The sequence below is a fragment of the Phascolarctos cinereus genome, unplaced genomic scaffold (genome assembly GCF_003287225.1).
Source record: "Phascolarctos cinereus isolate Bilbo 61053 unplaced genomic scaffold, phaCin_HiC Scaffold_5;HRSCAF=322, whole genome shotgun sequence".
Lineage (NCBI taxonomy): Eukaryota > Metazoa > Chordata > Mammalia > Diprotodontia > Phascolarctidae > Phascolarctos > Phascolarctos cinereus.
The window spans coordinates 374,995,871-375,015,724 of record NW_027555958.1 but is presented as its reverse complement, the minus strand read 5'-3'; the positions used below and the strand labels follow the sequence as shown (position 1 = coordinate 375,015,724).

Below are 19,854 nucleotides of genomic sequence, written 5' to 3'. Positions count from 1 at the left end.
TCCCCATTATACAGCTGAGAGAGCTGAGGCAGGTAGAGGTTAAGTGACTTGCCCAGGATCACACAGCTAATAAGCGTCTGAGGCTGAATTTGAACTTGGTCTTTTTGACTCCAGGTCCAGCACTCTGTGCACTATGGTGCCACTTAGGGCCTTTCTTTGATAGTACAGTTCAAGTCCTGACCGACAGGTAGAACCACCTGTGTGTCTTTGGGCCAGTCAACTTAAGTTTTCTGGGCTTCGGTTTCCTCATCAGTAAAATAAGGGAGTTCAGCTTGACCTTGGTCTTGTGGTCCTTGTCAGCTCTAAATCCATGATGCTCCATGCTGATGTTACTATGGTTACAAAACTCAGGGGTGTGCTGGTAAATGTTTAACCACCAGCTCTCAGGGAGGCAGGGATTGTGTGCCTACAACACACTTTGACATTTAATCTGCATTATTAACTTTTTCTCCATCACTTTCTTAAGTCTAGACAATCAACACAAGAGTAAATCAAGCTCTAATTTGTGGCATTTGCCAATTCTGAGACGTAAATGCTCACACTGAAAATCTAACAATCTCACAAGCTGGTATGAGCCAGCTCCAGCATATCCCTGGTTACCACCCTTCTTAACCTTTTAATACTAATAATAATTATAACCAAGATTTACGTAATTCTTTAAGGTTTGCAAAGCATTTTATAGGTATGTTATTTGATCCTTCCAACAACCCTGGGAGTTAGGTGCTGTTATTATTTTCATTTTACAGATGAAGAAATGGAGGCATGTCTCCCTACCTCCTGCTTTTCAGGTTCCTTTTGTGTGTTACCTTTCCCCATTAGATTGTAGGCTGCCCAAGAGCAGGGAATATATACAAATAACCAATATTTGTATTCCCAGTGCTTAGCACAGTGCCTGGCACATAGTATGTACTTAATACATGTTTCTTGACTGACTGACTGAGGCAGATATAGCTTAAGGGACTTGTCTAGAGTCACACAACTAGTAAGTGTTTGAGGGAGGTTTTGAACTATGCAGGTCTTCCACTCGAGAACCAGGACTCTAGCCACTTCACTGCTGAGCTGATCTCTTCAAGGGCATGGGCTACAGCTTCCATGTTTCTGCCAGAGTGTCCACTAGAGTAGGCACCTAATGATTTTAACCAAGTAAATCTTATTTAATCTTATTTGGGAAAAATTATTTTCTTATGGTTTGGTCAGGGGATGAGCACGCAAGACAGAGGGTGAGGTGAGGCTGGAAGTGATGAGAGGAAGAGCAGCTTTTGGGATTCATGTTGAGGGTGCACATTCTGAGTTTCCGCCCAGTCCTTCTCGCCAGGGTCTCACCTCTGGAGGGGTTCTTCTCCCCTCTTCTCCCTTCCGTGCCAGGGATCTGTCCTTCATCAAGGTGATCAATGTGGGGCAGCGGTTCCTGGTGAACCGGGTTCAGGACTATATCCAAAGCAAGATTGTATACTACCTCATGAACATTCACGTCCAGCCCCGAACCATCTATCTTTGTCGTCATGGAGAGAGCGAGTTCAACCTATTGGGCAAGATCGGTGGTGACTCTGGTCTCTCGTCCCGAGGAAAGCAGGTGAGCCCACAGCCAGCAGACCTCGAGGGGTCATGCTCGTTGTCATCAGCGTGTTCACCCCTTGGCCTCCCCTGCATCCACATTGACATTCTTAGTGTTGCCCAGATGGTTTGCAGAACAGGGATGGCGCTAGTCTGCCATATTGTAGTCTTGTCCTGTGTTTAAGGATATTGGGGGAGGTCTCACTTTCTTATCATTCCCAGTTCTATTGGAAGCCAGGCATCTGTTGCGTGAATTGCTGCGTTCTCAGCACTCTACCAGCTGCTCCAACTTAAATCCATTTCCTCTTGGACAGAGTAGTGGCTTTTCAGCTCTTTGATCATGGTCATCTTGGCCATCTCCTCTGCTATTTCCACTTAGAGACAGTCATCTTCTTTTGTTTCCTCCCAGTTTGCTCAAGCACTAAGGAAGTTCCTGGAGGAACAGGAAATTGTGGACCTCAAAGTATGGACCAGCCAGCTAAAGAGAACCATCCAGACTGCAGAGTCCCTGGGTGTGACCTATGAGCAATGGAAGATCCTGAATGAGATTGATGCTGTGAGTAGATAGCTGGTAGGGCTAGTCTGGCTGCTAGTGGTCCAGTGGTTAGAGTGCTGGGCCTGGAGTCAGGAAGACTCATCTTCCTGAGATCAAATCTGGCCTCAGACACTTACTAGCAGTGTGACCCTGGGCAAGTTGCTGCACCTTGTTTGCCTCAGTTTCCTCATCTGTAAAGTGATCTGGAGAAGGAAATGGTAGAGCACCCCAGTATCTTTGCCAAAGGGGTCACAAAGAGTTGGACATGACTGAAACAGCTGAACAACAACAATAAAAAGGGTTGGTCAATAGCAGGGGAGTACTTCTGTTCCTTCTCCTGCAAGGCAGGAGACCCACAGAGCTCACCATTTTGACAGCTACAACAAAGTCACAACCTTGGGGTAGTGGAGTCTGATAGCAGAACATGGGCTTTTTTTTTTTCTAAATCTAGCTGCTCATGTTCCTGGGCTGAAGCCTAGAGTGGAGCCTAGAAAAAGCCTTCTGAAGTTATTTTGTTCCATTTGGGTATCCTTCTTCTGGCTCTGTAAAAGGAAGTAGATGAAATCTTGCTTCCCTGGTTCCTACTTTTGGTCAGCTAATTATACCCCAAACCCTCTTTCTGTGTTCAGTGTTAGAGTCCTACCCCGTTGGTACCCGGTGTCATTTCTTTCTTTCCCCCTCCTTCCACCCTTTCCCTTTTAAAACATTTCTTACAAATATCTTCTAACCTCTTCAGTTTTCCCTCACTCCTAATCTTTCTCATACTGTACTGTCTTGACCCCCAAAGTTCTTCCTTTAAATTAGCATCTCATCCACACATTAAGGATGTCCTCCTGCAGTGGCTGTAGAAGTAGATGTAGAGAAGTGAAATCTGAGAGGTGGGATTTGAATTCAGTCCTCCCTGACTTCAGTCCCTCTCCCTGGCAGTTCCAAGTGTTGTCTTAGTGGTATGGTTGTGTTCAGTTGTGTCCGACTTTTTGTGATCCTATTTGGGGTTTTCTTGGTGGAGATACTGGAGAGATTTGCCATTTCCTTCTCCAGCTTATTTTACAGATGAGGAAATTGAGGCAAAAAAAGGTTAAATGAGTTGCCCAGGGTCACACAGCTAGTAAGTGTCAAGTGTCTGAGGCCAGATTTGAACTCAGGTCTTCCTGACTCCAGGCCTGGTGCTGTGTATACTAAGTCACCTAGCTGCCTTAATGGCATGATAGCTTTGCGTAATCATGAAAGGGGTGGGCTTATTTCCAGGTCTTCTGGGACCCTCAGCATGTTTTGGCTTTCTGCAGGGTGTGTGTGAAGAGATGACCTATGAGGAGATTGAGAAGCAATACCCAGAAGAGTTTGCCCTTCGGGATCAAGACAAGTATCTGTATCGCTACCCTGGAGGGGAGGTAAGACATATTATGTTAGCTCCCATCTTGGGAGGAGCTGATCCTGACTCTTCTGATCTAGGAGGGCACTCCAGGAGTCTCTGGATTCACATTCTTGCCTCTAGGCAGGCTGGTCAGACAAATTGCAGTGGGGATAGGGGTGGGGGGGAGTCATTTGTTGTGATCTTTGGGAAAGGAGACTTTTTGGTTCTTCTTGATGCCCTGTCTCGACTGTAGGACTGACACACGGTGATAAATAAAGACCAAAACTTCTGCAAGCTTATTCTCACCCCTCCCTCTACTGCTATCTAGGGATATGGTCATAATAAACTGTGTCAAATGGGTTTGGGGTCCTTTCTGCTTCCCCAAGGTAAGTGGTGGTCTCCCTGGCAACTTCAATGTCTTTTTCATCAGAATTCTTGGAAACAAATTGGCGTATACTTTCTGGGTACCCAACACCAAGAGAATCAAACTGTAATGGAAAATGATAGCTGATGGCTAGCATTTTTATAGCACTTAAAACTTGCCGTGCACTTTACAAATATGCGGTCCTTTATTCTTCCTAACAGTCCTGGGAGGTAGGTACTCCTTTGTATTACAGATATGAAATCATGTCTTCTCATTATAAATAACAAGAAGATAATAGTTTGTAATAATAGTTAACACAGAGAGCACTTTAAGGTTTTTAAAGTGCTTTATATGTTATCTCATTTTATCCTCATAATAACTCTTAGAGAAAAGTGCTACCCCCACTTACATATGGGCGGCTAAGTGGCGCAGTGGATAGAACACTGGGCTGGGAACCAGGAAGAATCGTCTTCCTGAGTTCAAATCTGGCTTCAGACACTTACTAGCTGTGTGATCCTGGGAAGGTCACTTAACCCTATTTGCCTCAGTTTCCTCATCTGACAAATGAGCTGGAGAAGGAAATGCCAAATCACTCCAGTATCTTTGCCAAGAAAACTCCAAGATGGAGTCATGAAGAGGTGGACCCTGAACAACTACAAAACATATGAGGAGACTGAAGCTGAGAGTGGTTAAGTGACTTGCCCAGTGTCACACAGCTGGTAAGTCTGTGAGTCCAGATTTGAACTCAGGTCTTCCTGACTCCACACCCAGCACTCTTTTTATTGCATCATCCAGCAACAAATACCCTGAGAGACTCTGGCTTCTTTAAAAACCCCACTGCCTCTTTACTGGGACAGAAAAGAAACCAGATTGAGTTCCAGTCCTTTCTCAATGACCTGTGGTTTTTCTCAGTCTAAACCTTGTTCTTGAAAGGTCTGAGCATTCCCAAGAGACACGAGGCTCAGGGTTGGGGGTGAGAAGAGAACTTAGCTGGCGACACAGAGTCTCTGTGCCTGCTGGAATGAAATCAGCTGGGGAAGGAAGAAGAAAAAGAGGGATCATTTGACTGAAACTCAGCTGCCAACTTGATTCTGGCTTCCTCCTCCAGTCATACCAGGACCTGGTGCAGCGGCTGGAGCCGGTCATCATGGAGTTAGAGCGCCAAGGCAACGTCCTCGTCATCTCCCACCAAGCTGTCATGCGCTGCCTTCTGGCCTACTTCTTGGACAACAGTGCAGGTGCCAGAGAAAGGCAGAGTGGGGGTGGGATGAGGGAGGGAAAGGGCTTGCCTGTTGATGGTGCCAGAATCCCTTGGCACCTTGTCCCTGGTCCTGAGAGTAGATATTTCAGGCTGCTAGAAAGTATCCAGCAGCTATTGAGCATGCACTTTGATATCCCCAGCCCTGCTCTTACAAAAGCGCCCATCTGGAGCAACATTCTAGTTTATCAGCCCTCTCTGGCCACCAAGTTAGTCAAGCAAGTAGTTTTGGGATCTTTTGGGATGTTTCCTCTCCCTATTTGTTATTCTGATTCCTTACTGTCCTCCTATATCTTAAGAAGGGATATCTTCTAGCCTTTGAGTTTGCCTGTTTAAGGCATAAAACAAGATGGAGATCCACATTTCTTTAGACAGAAAGGGTGGGGGAGTTGGAGGCTGCAGGCTGGTTGTTTGTGGGTTGGAAGTGGGGAGAGAAGGGGCTACCATTCGCTGTGCCTCCTTGTCTCCCTAACTTCCAGCCTGACAACCATCTCCTAGTCCACTGAAGGCATTCTTCATGTGGGTGTGTAAGGGGCCTTCATACAATTCTCCTTTCCCCCAAGCCTTGCTTAAATCCCATGGTCCAGCTCCTTTACCTCCGTTCTCCTTTACTTGGCCTAAGTCATCCCACATTGGCAACTAATCTGGTCCCCAACTTGATCACCTTGTAACTTGGGGTTCAGTGTCCACAGGACAGAATTTAGCTTCTTGGTGGGGATTGCAGAGTTCTGACACCACAGGCGGTGGGTCATCAGAAAAAAACAAAATAAGTTGAGGTCCTCCAAGCCTCCCCTCTTCTAACCTGACTCCTTCTCCAAACTGCCTATGGGCAGTATGATTCAATGAATCAATCAATAAACATTTATTAAGTGCCTACTATGTGCCACAAACTGGGGATACAAAAGGAGGCAAAAGCCAGTCCTACTCACTACGTATTTCTGGTTTCAGATGAGCTGCCCTACTTGAGGTGCCCACTCCACACCATCTTCAAACTCACACCTGTGGCCTATGGTAATTTTGAGCTTAGGGGCTAAGTTGGGAGGTGGGGAATTGAGGAGAATCAAGATATGGAATTGTTTTTTTGTTTGTTTGTTTGTTTGTTTTTTAAGATACCGAGTTTTCTTAGCAGTTTGCGGAGAGGTTAACAGATGTTACCAGAGAAAGATCCTTTACGGCCCTTTTAAAAAGTCAACTTCAGTGACACTTGGGCCCTTCTCTTACTGTATTAGCCAGGGTCAACTGGAAGAGTGCCAGCTGGTCTGGGACTTTTCTCTACACTAGATCTCAGGGGATCCTCTCCTATGAACTTTTCATCTAAGAATGTTCCCTTCTTCCTTCTCTTCTCCATCAGGATGCAAAGTGGAAATAATAAGTCTCAATGTGGAAGCTGTGAACACTCACCGAGACAGGCCTGCTGTAAGTATTTCCCAGATGGAATGATCCTCCCAGGCTCCTTTCTGCCACCCTCAGATCTCTGAGCCTCGGGCAGTAGGACAGCTGGGTGCTAGAGGGCACTGTGATGCTGGCTGCAAAGATTACTGGTGTAGGCTTGTCTTCTGGCTACTGTGTTCTTTTGCCATGGGAAGAGATGCTGAATTATTATTACTTCTCAGTAGTAGTATGGTGACATTTAAAAATAGGGTGCTGGAATTCCAGTTAAAAGTGGAAAACAGTTCGATAAAGTGAAGTTGGATCTCTTTTCTGGGAAGGTCCCCACTTGGCAGATAGGGTGTTCCAGAGGACAGTGGGGCAAAGAGTTGGGAGGCTTCAGAACTATCCCTGAGAGCCTGTGAGACCCAAGAGGAGTCTGTCCTCTCTTTTCACGGAGCCTGTTTCCCTCCTGGGAGATTCTGAGGCCAGATGAGTTATCATCTATGTCTACAATCCTTTTGGATGCCCAGTGGTGAGAGAAACTGGCTAGATCCTGTTTTGGTGTTAGGCCTCTGGAGGACAGAAATGCAGATATCAGGGAAGTGGTTTAACCTTTGTGAAGGCGCTCTTGGCCTGGCTTTCATTCCTGTGGTGTCCCTCCGTTTCTGATTAGAACAACCTCCCCAAGAACCAAAGCCCTGTAAGGATGAGGAGGAACAGCTTTACGCCTCTGTCCAGTTCGGATACAATAAAGCGCCCGAGAAATTACAGTGTTGGGAGCCGGCCCCTCAAGGCCCTCAGCCCTCTTCGTGCCCTGGATGCTCAAGAAGGGGCTGACCAGCCGAAGACCCACGTCAGCGTTCCCGTGGTGTAACCGTGTGTGTTCCGCCCCAAACCCACTCTCTTTTGCCCTTTTCACTAATCACCTAGGACTTTCTTTAACTTCCACATCTTCAATTAATGCTAACCCAGAGCATGAGACTGTGTTTCTAAACCAGCCAATTTCAGTCATTCCCGGATTTGGTGTGACACATTGCCCTGCCAAGGTATTGACCTTGGTTGCATTCTAATGGGGTCTTTTGGGACAGGTATTTGGGCATGAGTTTTGGAGGAAGAGAAAAGAGAGTCCCATGAGAGAACTGATTTGGTGTAGTCAAAATTGGAAGGGACTGATAAGCACTTTCCAAACACCTCTCTTTCTTTCCTCAACCTGTCATCATTAATGTGCTTTGTTTGTGGGGGACACACATGCTGGGCAACCTATTTTTCTTCACCTTTAAGTCCCTTTGTAACTTTATACTAATGCACTTCCCTCTCCTCCTCTCCCCTTCAGGACCCTCCATTAAACTGTCCCATTTTTGGACATAGTGATGCATGGAACCCGTGTGATACCTGTGGAAGGAACAGAGAGCAGACTGGGGAGGGAAATTTGGGCTCTGGTTGGTGGCTCCACAATGGGGCTTAACCTGAAGGGCTGCTCCCTTCTCTTGCTCTTTCCACTCATCCCATGCCCAGGGGTCTTCCTGGCCCACCCTTCACCTACGGATCCTTGTTGGGGTAGATGAGACATAGCATCCACAACCCTGGGGCCTCCACTTCCTTTCACTAGAAATGATCCCCAGACCTTTTTCACTGGGGGAGAAGCTAGATTTTGTGTATTTGAATTATCCCTTCCTCTGATTTGCTTTTCAATTCAAAAGAGCTGTTATAAGGGCTGCTGATGTGTGTTGAATGGGGGTGGGGAGATGGTCTGTATTCTGCTCAAGGCTCTTCTAGGGGAGCACATACTGAGAAAGGTCTCTCTTTCCCACTGGCTCCCAGGCTTATTGCCAACAGCAACAGCTGCCCTGCCAAAGCCAGTGACCTCTTTGGGCTGATTAGAAGGACAGAGCCAGAGTCTGGAACTATTGGGGATGCTGAGTGTTCCAACTCTTTCAGGCAGCGACATCTGACTCCTTCCCCCTGCCCTGAAGTAAATCCTGGGATACACAAACAATAGCATTCATCAAATGGAATAGATATTTTAATACATGTAATGCATTAGGAAAGTTCTCCCTTCCTCTTGTACCCCCTTCCTTTTTTTTTTTTCCCCAAAGTTACAAAGGCCTATTGAAATAGCCTGGTGGTTTTGCTGCCTTTCCTTGGGATAGGATGTCCCATCCACAAGTCAAAAACCACACCCATCAGGACCCAATGGGCTGCCTAGAAGCATTTGGGCTTCACATTTCCAAGTTTTGTTCTTAGCATCTTCTCGGTCTGGGGCCTCTCCTGTTAGCCCCGAGGAAGCTACTTCTCTACCTGTTGTGTCATATCTGCTTTCTCAGCTTAGTGCTTGCCCTGGTCATGTCCTAATTCAGGTCCTTCTGTGCTTCCTCTCTGAGTCTATTTACATAGGATCCCTGGGGCTTCCATTTCCTTTCCCTCTCATTTCCAGTCTCTTTCTTTTGGGGAGTAAGTGATCTTCGTGTATTTGGCAAATGTCTTGGTCTAGGTAGAAACACCACTGCTGTCTGTGGGGTAGGGTGAGGAGACAGCCTCTATACCTCCCAGAGCCCTTCTTGGAAGCTCACACAAAAACCTCAGCCAGATCACTTCTATCCTTCTTTTGTAAGAGGTATTTGTTTGGGACTAGATGGCTAGAGCAGATTATTGATAGTCAGTTCAGTTTTTCTGTGGTGAGAGTGGGCAGCTTCTTGTGTTGGTCACATGGAAAGACCAACTGGACAGTGAATGCTCAGGCTAAGCAGCCAGTTTAGGAGTCCTTGATTCTTTTTGGTTTAGATGTTGGTCAATCAACCAACCATCACATATTTACTAAGTTCCTGCTATTTGTTGGGCACCTTGCCAAGCTCTGGGGATACAAAGAAGGGGGAAAAACAGTTCCTGCCCTCAAGGACCTTAAGTTCTAATGTTGGTCTGAGTGGGTCAAAACTGTAGACTGAATATATAGACTTAGAGAGCCAGTTATTTTGACTGGTTAGTACTGGAAGTGTGCAGTGTGGAGGGAGGTTAGGAGACTTGGTTTCTAGTCCCAATTCTTACCTTTATGACCTAAACTCTAGGTCCTAGAATAAAACGTGGTACCTCTTAGGGCCTTCACTGACCCCATCAGTGAAATGAAGAGAAGATTCAAGTTCCATTATAAAGAATTGGATTCCTTGGATACATAGCTGGTGCTTCTAAGTGCCAGAGATTCTAGAGAAGGGTGGCAGATGATGACTGGCAGGCAGAGCTGAGGCCTCAAGCAGGGGTTCCCCAAATTTATGCTCTTCATTCCTATGGTCCAGGTATGAGTGGCAGCCAATTTCTAGACTCAAGCTTGTTTGTGCCCTTCTGAAACACATTCTGTTCCGGGGCCAGAGTTAAGATAAGCTGGCATTGCCTGTTTAGCCAGCTAACAGTGAGCACTGAGGGCAAAGCCATGGCTGCCAGGTGCTATGGAGAGCTTAAGGATGCCCTCTTTTTCCTATCCATCTCCTCAAGGGTATGTTAAACAACTCTAATTGGAAATGATTGTATACTTACAAAGTGTGCTAAAAGGTGTAAATGAGGATAGTACCAGTGCCAGGCATGTGTGCTGGGGGGATGTTAAAATGTAGGGCAGATAATTCTCCTGCATGTTCCTTCTCCATCACTCCCCACCCTACCATGCCCTGTACACGTGATAACCACCTTGGCTATGGTTTAGCAGTACCCCGGGGAGAGCTGGGTTTTGTCTCATGTGAGAGGGAGATAGGGAGCGTGGGGGTATATGTGTGATAGCTTAACTCAAATAGGTATGGTTTGGGATGGGCCAATTTGACAGCTTTGGTCTGGAGAAGTATTTAACAAAGCAATTAACTGTTGATTAATATAAGAGAATAAGACTTTTTGCCTTTTGGAGCCTTTTGATAGCAGAGGAATCGGAGAGACTTGGGCTGTTCCATGTCTTCTCTTTGTTGAGATTAACCTTCTAGAAAGAGAGTAACAACCCCACTGACTCAAGGGAGCCAAAATCTCAGCTCTCCTGGCCTTAGAGCCAGAGCTGAGCTGGCTTTTTATTCCATCCTTCCAGAGTGCCTTCCTAATGCAGCCTCTTCCGTGAGGGTTATCTGGGACTCTTTTTTTCTCCTTCCTACCTCTTCCTCCATTTTCTTCTGTATAGATTTCTGAATACTCTGACTCCAATGTTGAAGTCTTGAGAAGCATTAATGAGATGGGGGAACTTATAGGACCTTCTCTGAAAAAAATGATTGCTGATACTGCCTGAGAGGATTTAAAAAAATGATCTCTCTCTCTCTCTCTCTCTCTCTCTCTCTCTCTCTCTCTCTCTCTCTCTCTCTCTCTCTCTCTCTCTCTCTCTCTCTCTCTCTCTCTCTCTCTCTCTCTCTCTCTTCTCTCTTCTCTCTTCTCTCTTCTCTCCTTCCTTCCCTCCAACCCCCCCCATCACCCCACTTCTTCTCATCTACTATTAAATGAGAAAGACAAAGTGTTTTGTTGGGATTTCCTTTTTTTTCCCTCTTTGGGAATCAAAAGTTCTGTTCTTAACACTTCTCTGTTTTCTCTTTACCCAGTTGGAACCTAGTTCCCAAACATTAGCCTTAAATTCTTAGATCTCATTCTTATTGGAAACAGAAAGCACAGAGAACAACTTTTCAGGGGCATACAGGAGACTTAAACCATGTAATCTAACCTACATTCATTAAGCACCTACTATGTTGAAAGCACTGTGTTAGGCTCTTGTGTTAACAAAACAAAACAAAAATACCAATTCTCTGCCCTCAAGGAGCTTGTAGTCCATTGCAGGGGTTTATATTCCACTGCTGCAATGTTGTTCCCTAAGTCTTCTTATTAGAAGTGGGAGCTGGGGATTGAATGTCTCTGCCCCCCTTTCCAGATTAGAAATACTTTGCACTTTAACTGTGGTTCCAGGGCCCCCATTTGTTGCCCTTATTTAGACACTGACATTTTGAAGAGCCACGTGATCCAGATGTTTGGAGATAAATGTGCCTTGTGGCTTCTCTGAAGGTCTCCCAGTCCCAGGGAAGAGTGCCCAGACAAAAGAGAGGTATCTGGATTATGTTGCATTATGTAGGTTCCATGGGACATTGCCAGGACCGAAAGAAAGGTAGCAAGCCACATCCTCTATGCGTGTTACCAAGATGGCAGTAAACTCACCAGCTGTGCCAGTGCATCTTTTGATATGGTCAGATTTTTAAAAATTTGAAATTTTTTTACAGAACAAAAAAAAAGTGACTGAGCCATATTGCTTAAAATTGACCTGTAACCAGTGTCTACACTGTCTTCCTCTCCTCTCCCCCTCCCAACTCTGAGGTAATGATTAGACACCAGATGTTTGTACAAGAGGAATGTAACCTAAACTCACTGAGCAGAGGACTGTTCAGCAAAGCATCCTTGGTTTTTTTTTTTAAAGAAAAAATAATTATCACATATCACTGTGCCTAGCTGGCAGCCCGGTTGTATCTAGTGACTTGAACTAATTGTTATTGTGTCTGGGTTGTAATGCGGCTTCCATATTTCATGTGCCCTATCGAACGGAAGAGAGAACTCTGCATTTTCTACAGAAGGGGTGGAGGTGGAGACTTGTACCCAATTTAGAAGGTGATTTTTCTTAAGGTCTCAATGGCAGCTAAATTTTCATCCATTTTAAAAAGTGAGGATTACATATCAGTTGTATAGTTTGTGCATCCACCAACGGATTTTGTGGCTGGCTTTAGGGGATGACTGGTGTGGCTGATGTTTTGTTACCTCCAAAATCCAAGGGCTGGAAAGGGGGACCTTGAGAGGTCATCTAATCTAATTCCTTGTCTTTAGGCAGGACCACAGGTCAGCATTGATTTCTGACCCTAATTTGTACTCCAAAGCCTAAATCACATAAACAAATCATCCATTATGTGTAAACTAGCTATGGTGAGCCATTCGATTCTCCTGTACAGAATTTCTGTCATGTTGGTGAATATAAATACCTGCGTAGGAGGAGATTTTACATTTTCAAGTAGACTTCTTCAAATGGTAGAACCAACGAAATGGTTGGATAGGCCCCAGTGATCTACATGGTGTTTACTGACTTGTTAATGGTTTTGTAGCTCACTGTCAGTTCATTTTAGCACATCAAACCAGGTAAATGGGCCACCCATCCCAGTGCCTTCGGTTTTGTAACTGTATGATCACTTGTCCTGTTTTTAATTCTTCTCAATCTCTAAGTATTATTTAGTAGAATCCTGCTGTTTGGTATCTATTCTAGGAAAATTGAACACTAATTGTGTGTTCTGTGGGTAAAAAAAAAGGATATGCAGAGCTAGTGAGAATTTCATCACTATTGGGGGTGGGGGAAGGTGTGGCCAGCAAAATGGCAGCCCGGCTAGGAATGGTCTGCATTGGGAAGGTTCCACAGTCTGCCCATGAATTCAAGAATGCCTCAGCATAGCTGTCTTGCAAAGAAGGAACATTGCCTCAAACAGCATGATGTTTGTTCTGGTGATTGATTTCTTGATACGGCACTTAGATCCACACGAGGTGGTTAGAGCCATATTTGAAATGTGTGCATGTTTCTTTTGTTCTTTTGTTTGTCGAATGGGTAAATAAAACTGTTGCATACCTTGAAACTCTCTGAAGGCTCCTGTCTTCTTTGTGTTCTGACTTTGCTGTCCTCTGCCAAGGTTGAATTATTAGTTTGAGTAGGGTCTGAAGTATGTCAGACACAACTCTCTTACACCACCTCCCAGGGAAGATGAGAAGGTCACCGTGGCAGATCCCTAGAGAAGCCCCTGCCTGGCCCTGGAGGTTTCCATGTGTTCAGTGTGCCAAACCTGCCACTTCTACCCCAAAAAGAATCATCAGTAACAAGAACAGAGAGGAACACAAGATCTTGAGCAAAATTGCACCGTGAAGCTTAGTAGCTGGGTATAACCCTCATTATTTGTAAATGTGGAGTAATAGAGGGAGTCATTCTAACTAAACACATGGCCTCTTTCACAAGAGATAAGGGACAATGGCATCAGACTTCACTTTTGTCTCATTGACCTCTTCTGGGGCGGGCAGTGCCAGGGCGGTGATTGCTCTGGGCTGGCTGGTCAGATGTATTGAAAGCAAGCAATAAGAACCCTCCAGAGCCAGAGGAAGCATCTTGGGAGAAGAGCCCTCATTACTGATCCTGCTGAAAGGTCTTAGAATGGGCCAGTGAGCTATCTGAATGACTGCTCTGGTATGGTTTCCTCCTTGCTACTGAGAACTAGGGTTTTTTTGGTTTTGGTTTTGCTTTTTTCACTGAGATCCCAAAAACTCACTCCATAGTCCATTACAAATTAAGGAAGATGTCCCAATATAAGTATTGAAGAAGTTTAATAGGATATCAGAGAAGAGGAAAAACAGTAGGCTTATTAAATACTTTCCCTGCTCTTGTTAAAAGGTCACAACTTTGCTATTTTGAGTTGAATCTGGCTCTAGGAAACGAGAGAGAGAGAGAGAGAGAGAGAGAGAGAGAGAGAGAGAGAGAGAGAGAGAGAGAGAGAGAGAGAGAGAGAGAGAGGATGAATGTATGTATGAGGAGGTGACAGTGAGGTGGGGGTCTCCTTTTCCCTTCTTCTGTGGTAGTAATCACTTTTTTTTTCTCTCTTGCTCTCTGGCTCTCCTAGGCAAAAATGGGGCTGGCCATGTGAAGGGACTCTACCCCAGAGCCCCTCAAGATGCCCGGCTCTGGATAAGGAGGCCAGGGCCAGATATCTCCAGGAGACGCAGCCAGATCTACTGTTCACTGCCAAACTTGGGACTTCGGCGCTGCAGGGGCTAGAGCAGGAAGCTAAGTGGGGGAAGCTGGGCTTTGGGGACCATTCAGAAGAGTCCTGGAAAACAAATGGCAAACATAACTACATTTTCTCTCCAGTGGATACCATGAATATCAGCCAGGCTGGGAAACTCAGTGTATCCTAGGCTCCTTCATGGCCTGGACCAGCTTCTCTGAACGGAAGTTTCACTTTGTTTTTAATTCTCTCTTTGCTGGATTTAGCCTGCATGGATTATGCTGGCTTTTATTTAGACATTCTATGCCCTACCTGTGGCTGCCTGTACCTTTAGCTGACTGCTTTATCTCTGGGCACTAAGGCCATTGTCTGAATTTTGTTGTTACCTGGTGAGGGGACTAATCTCTACAAGGACTGGAGCTCAGCCTGGGCCACTCATCACCCGCAGTCCCTTTCAGGCAGTCACCTCTGAAGCCCAGACCCCACTTTCACCTTTGCAGGACACTTCTGCCCTCTTACGAACAAGAAAGGGAAGAGGTTTGGGGATGCACTCAGTGTCTTTGGTGAAATGGCTGCCACTGTTTCAAAGGAAGTCCTTTGCTTTGAAACTATTTTTCTTGATTTTAGGTTCTTGGCCCAGGCTCCTTAAGGGCAGAATTTTCTGAAAGGCCCTCCAAGATAAGTCCATGCTTGCTCCTGATTTCTCCCTTGTAGTTACTGTCTTTTCCAATACTGGATTTTTTTTTTCCGCCTAATGCTGTGTGCCTCTCCTAGCTGGAGGAGAGTACAGTTCCAGTTGGGAAGGAGATTGACATCCTATACGCTTCCTTTTGGCAATGGAACAAAGCTTTTTAGGAAATAACTTCATCTGAAATTTCTCTGCGCTTCAAACTATCAGACCCTCAGTAGCAGGGTCTGTCTCAGGGCCTCATGGTCTCCAAGGAGGCTGTGACTAATTAAGGAAGCTGTCAGCGAGGCGTGAAGACAGCAGCTTGGCCTGCCACCCCTCCCACAGTTGGCCTGTCCCCGGCTCTAGGGGTCCATCCAGCTCCTTTGTCAGACGGAGCTTGTAGGGGCAAGGGGAAAGCAGATGCACTCAGGGCTTGGGAGCTGGCTCCCTTTGGTTTCTCTTAAAGGCTATAGGGCTATTGCCCTACCACTCTGCACTGGACTGTGCCAGAATAAAGGGGTACGGCTTACCCCACGTGGCGGTCAGAACTTCTAAAGCAAACCTGGCTAGTCTGACAAGGATAATGCGCTTTTAAAATTTTTGTCTTTGTTTATAATTTTAAAAAAGTCACTGAGATGAGCATGTCATGGGGATGGAGGGGAGTGAAGAAAAGGGGGGCTTTCAAGGAAGAAAGACAAATAATTAAGAAGGGAACTTTCCCCATGTGATCCTACTATTACATGGGAGATACAGGGTTCTTAATTACCTAACATGTGAAGGTCTGAGCTGCAGGCAGTTCAACCTCCCAGTGATTACAGGCTACACATATACCCTTGCATCCAGGTAGCCCTTCAACCTTCCCTGTAACAAGTGATTTTTTTTTTAACCTGGCTACTGGAAGCCAATACTTGGAAAATTCTCTCATTCTCGCTGCCTCTTTGTATGCATTCTGGTGTTGTCTTCGTTTTGGTTTATGGCTTTGTTTCATCCTTGCAGGGCATTTGAGTTTGCCACCCAAATAATGAATTCCTCTTTACTGGATGTCTTCAAGCAAAGCACTGGTGGTGTGTTTTTTACCTTGCTTAGGTAGGATGGCCTCTGAGGGTCCTTCCAACTTTGATATTCTGTGGGGGTCAGTTTTTCCAGCAAAGATTTTTTTTTTTTTGGTAAAGTGAATTTGCCTTATGTGAATCCTTTTTTCCTCTACTGAGTTTCTTTTATAAAATCATTTCCAAGGAAAAAAAGTTTTAGCTTCCAGAAGTCATAAAATGCCTCAGAATGTAATAAATCCTTTAAATTGTGCACTCAGGGAAAAAAAATGACAAATTCTAGACAAGACAATAAGATACAAAACATTTAATAATACTGTTCAGAGGATTAATAATTTAAAACTGCCTATTTTATGAACAATGAATTAGTAGACAATACTTAATGTTTCTTATCTATGCAGCTCATTGAGGACCAGTGCCTAGCACAGCGCCTTGCACATACATAGGGAGCAACTTTAATCAAAAGTTGTTAGCTCGAATCATTAGCACTTCAGAAATGGTATTTATGTCTGTGTGACCTTGGAACAATTCACCCCTCTGGGCCTAAATTTCCTTATCTGTAAAATGTGGGGATTGGACTAATTGATTAGAGGGCCTTTCCAGCTTTAAATGGATGATCTAACAATCCTGAAGTTCTTCTCAGCTTCAAACTGATGATTTGTGACTCTTAGTTTTCTGAATTGATTGCTGAACATTAATCTGCTGCTATTGCACCTTGGTAGAAGGTGCAAAAAATACCAATGACATCATAGATTCAGAACAAAAAAATCAGTGGGTCAATTTGAGCTCCACTGTATACATTAAACAGTTCCTGGAACCCTTTAACTGGATGTGGTAATAGAAACAATGATAAGATTAGCTTTTACCTTCTTGTTGGAGGAAATTTCTGATTCAGTGAACAAACTTATGAAGCTGAGAATTGTTAGGTTAAGTGAGTAGGGGCATGTGTATAAATAAGCCCTGGTAAATATGTTTGCCATCAATATCAAGACCAGCACTGTCGTGATGCTGTGAGAGTTTATGAAAATTTCAGGCTGCTTGGTGGGGTATTTTTGCATTCAGTCCCCTGACTAAGAAGGATAAATGGGATCCTTCTTCCTTCCCATTTCACAGTGCTCCCTGAGAGCAGAGACTGTTTCCTTTCAGTCTTTGCATTTCCAGCACCTAGCATGTGATAAGCACTCAGATGTTGAATATGTGGAGTTTGAATAGCTGAGACCTTTAGAGGCTGTGACACACCCAAGGTCACAAAGTAAATCCTTGATAGAGCTAGAATGAAAGTTTCTACCACATTACAGAGTGAATGGTAAGGACTGTAACTGTAAACAGCCCTCCTAATCACAGCTAATAGCCTTATTAGGAGCTAGGCCAGAAGCTGGTGGTCCAAAGCATTCTTCAGTCTTAGGTGAAGGTTATTATTATCCCTTAGTTCTAACTCATGAATGAGATCAGCATTTTTTTCTCACCAGGTAATCCTCCCTAGGTGGCCCAAACCTCACTCATGGTGGTAATCTTCAACTTGTGCCCAGGCCAACCAATTCCCCACCATCACCCCAATATACACACTTGGTAGCCCCAAGGTGTTGCTTGTCATTCTGCTAGGAGTTTTTGTTGGGGTTTTTTTAAATGAACTGGAAGGGATTTTAGAGATCATCTAGTCCAGTACCCTCCTACTTAATATAAGAGGAGAAAATGGCCCAAAGAGGGGAAAATGACTGGGAATATACTGTAATTATTTGGAATATAAAGGGAAAAAAAGAAACATAAGCGGTTCACTTAATCAGTTCTGCTTTTTTTCAAGTGAAAGAGGCACTTGTTTTAATGTTAAAATGTTCAGTTTTGTAGTGGAGATAATATAGAAGATGAGAATGAGGGAAGGAAGGAGGAAAAGGAGCAGGTCCTTTAAAGGTGACTGCATTAGCACAAAGAATAGAGCTTCCTATTTCCATGGTGTAGATTTCTTTTTTGAAAAAAAGTTCAAGGCACTTTTTCCTCTTCACCCCATTTTCCTGATTTTTTTCCTCCCTTCCTTTACCCCATTTTACTGATTTTTCTTCCTTCCCTCACCCCATTTTCCTGATTTTTTTTCTTTCCTTCTCTCACCCCACTTTCTAGATGGAGCATGAGAAACTTCTCTTGCAGCCCTGGCAGCACTTTATATATTATTAAGAATGGCAATATGATTTTCTTTTCTTTTTGTCTATGTTTTGTTTTTGTTCAAGCCAGCAGTGAAAAAAACATAGGTCAGACTTTAACAGCACCTTGAGGTAACTGGCTGAGGTGTAGGAACTCTGTTCGGCCTCTAGGAGGAAGCAGTGTTTTCTCCATCAGGAGACCTGTGGTCTAGCTCTGGTGCTGGCCAGGTGTAAAAGAGCCTCCATCTAATCTACTTCCAGATTCCTCCAGGGGAGCCTTCTACAGTCAGCTTCACCTCCTACGGTGTCCCTCCTCTGTTACTGCCATTTTAGAATCCCGATACAATGGAAGGAAGGAAGCTGGACATTCCTGAGGCATTATTGACTATGATTTGTTAAATATTATTTTACATATGTGCTTCCCAGAATCACTTCTGGCACCGGTTAATTGCTTTTTTTTCTCATTGATTTCTGGGTGACTCTAGACTTTGAAGCCAGCCTGGAGTACATATAATATGGTGAATGTGATAGGGGGGAGGGGAGGGTGGGAGTTGATTTGTGGGGTGGTCTCAGATTTGGGAGTGGGAGGGAGAGGAAGGAAAAGCACTTTCAGCCATAAAGTCTGCCAGTGTCTTATTTTGGAGATGTGGGGATGAAGAAATGGCATATGCTTTGAGTTACTAGAAAAGGGAAATTTGTGTTATTCTTGAAGAATGGTTTGAATTTTCTTATTTGTATTTATACCTAAGAAAATATATAAGTAAACTGATCTCTTCTTTCTGAATGTACTGCACAGAAGCCATTGCAATGAGGCTTATTTGCAATAAAGCATTTTCTGAAATTCTTTACTGTCTTTATGTCTGTGACTTTATAGGAGGTGAGATTTTAACTCAACTCTGTTCTTTAATTCACTGGACAAGTATTGAGCATCTATCTACTTAGCCCATCCCACTGTGCTAGAAAAGAAGGAGAAATACACAGAACTGTAATTGAGGAGCTTTACAAATAGGTAGTTGGGACATACGCACACAAAAAGTTAAATACTATAACAATATAAGAGCTTTATAAGACGTTATAAATATTTAAGTGCCACAGGGATTGTTACACGCCCAGCCTGTGCACCAGTTTTGTTAAAGGTACTCTTTTTTAAGAGGTACTCTTCGTTCCCTAAAATATTGTGATCAGATATCTCCACCAAGTCTGTTAAAAGGCAATGCTGCCTTTGACTCAGGATCTTTTTAGCAATGAACCGAAGGATAATTTTGAATGACCAGATTATTTTGCTTAGAGGTATTAAATGGAGTCTTGTAAGCACATGAACTTTCAGGAGAATTTCTAGGTCAATACATTCTATCAAAATGGCCTCCACAAATTGAGAACATAATTTTTAAAAATAAGATCTTATTTTTCCCAATTCCATGTAAAAACAATTTTAATGTTTTTTTAACTAAAATTTTGAGTTCCAAATTCTATCTCTTCCCCTCCCTGAGACAGTAAGCAATCTGATATAGGTTATGCATGTGCAATCATGTAAAACATTTCCATATTAGTTATTTTGTGCAAGAAGACTTGAGAAAGAAAGAAAAAAAGAAAGAAAGAAAAAGAGAAAAGTACTATATTTCAGTCTGTATTCAGATATGAATCAGTTCCTTCTTTGGAGGTGGATAGCATTTTTCATCATGAGACCTTTGGGATTGTCTTGGATCACTGTATTGCTAAGAAGAGTTAAGTCATTCACAGGAGAACATAAGTTCTAACAGTTATTCTAAATGTCAGCATTTCTGTAAGTAGGATAAAATTGAATTATTTCTGCAGATCCTAATTG

At 44.0% G+C, this 19,854-nt stretch overlaps 1 protein-coding gene across 5 annotated transcripts in view; it reads left to right on the top strand.

Moving 5' to 3' along the window:
- PFKFB2 (6-phosphofructo-2-kinase/fructose-2,6-biphosphatase 2) overlaps positions 1-18,873 on the top strand; it is a 39,564-nt gene extending 20,691 nt beyond the window's left edge. For 4 of the 5 annotated variants that reach the window (XM_021003070.2, XM_021003068.2, XM_021003069.2 and 1 more), the window contains 7 exons: positions 1,366-1,573; positions 1,964-2,110; positions 3,376-3,480; positions 4,916-5,045; positions 6,014-6,076; positions 6,417-6,481; positions 7,110-13,041. In XM_021003070.2, the coding sequence (XP_020858729.1) occupies positions 1,366-1,573; positions 1,964-2,110; positions 3,376-3,480; positions 4,916-5,045; positions 6,014-6,076; positions 6,417-6,481; positions 7,110-7,310 (919 nt within the window). In that variant the 3' untranslated portion in view covers positions 7,311-13,041. Of the gene's footprint in view, positions 1-1,365; positions 1,574-1,963; positions 2,111-3,375; positions 3,481-4,915; positions 5,046-6,013; positions 6,077-6,416; positions 6,482-7,109; positions 13,042-14,070 lie in introns of those variants that run through there. The other variant, XM_021003072.2, reaches the window with a different exon arrangement.
- The last annotated feature ends 981 nt before the right edge of the window (positions 18,874-19,854 follow it).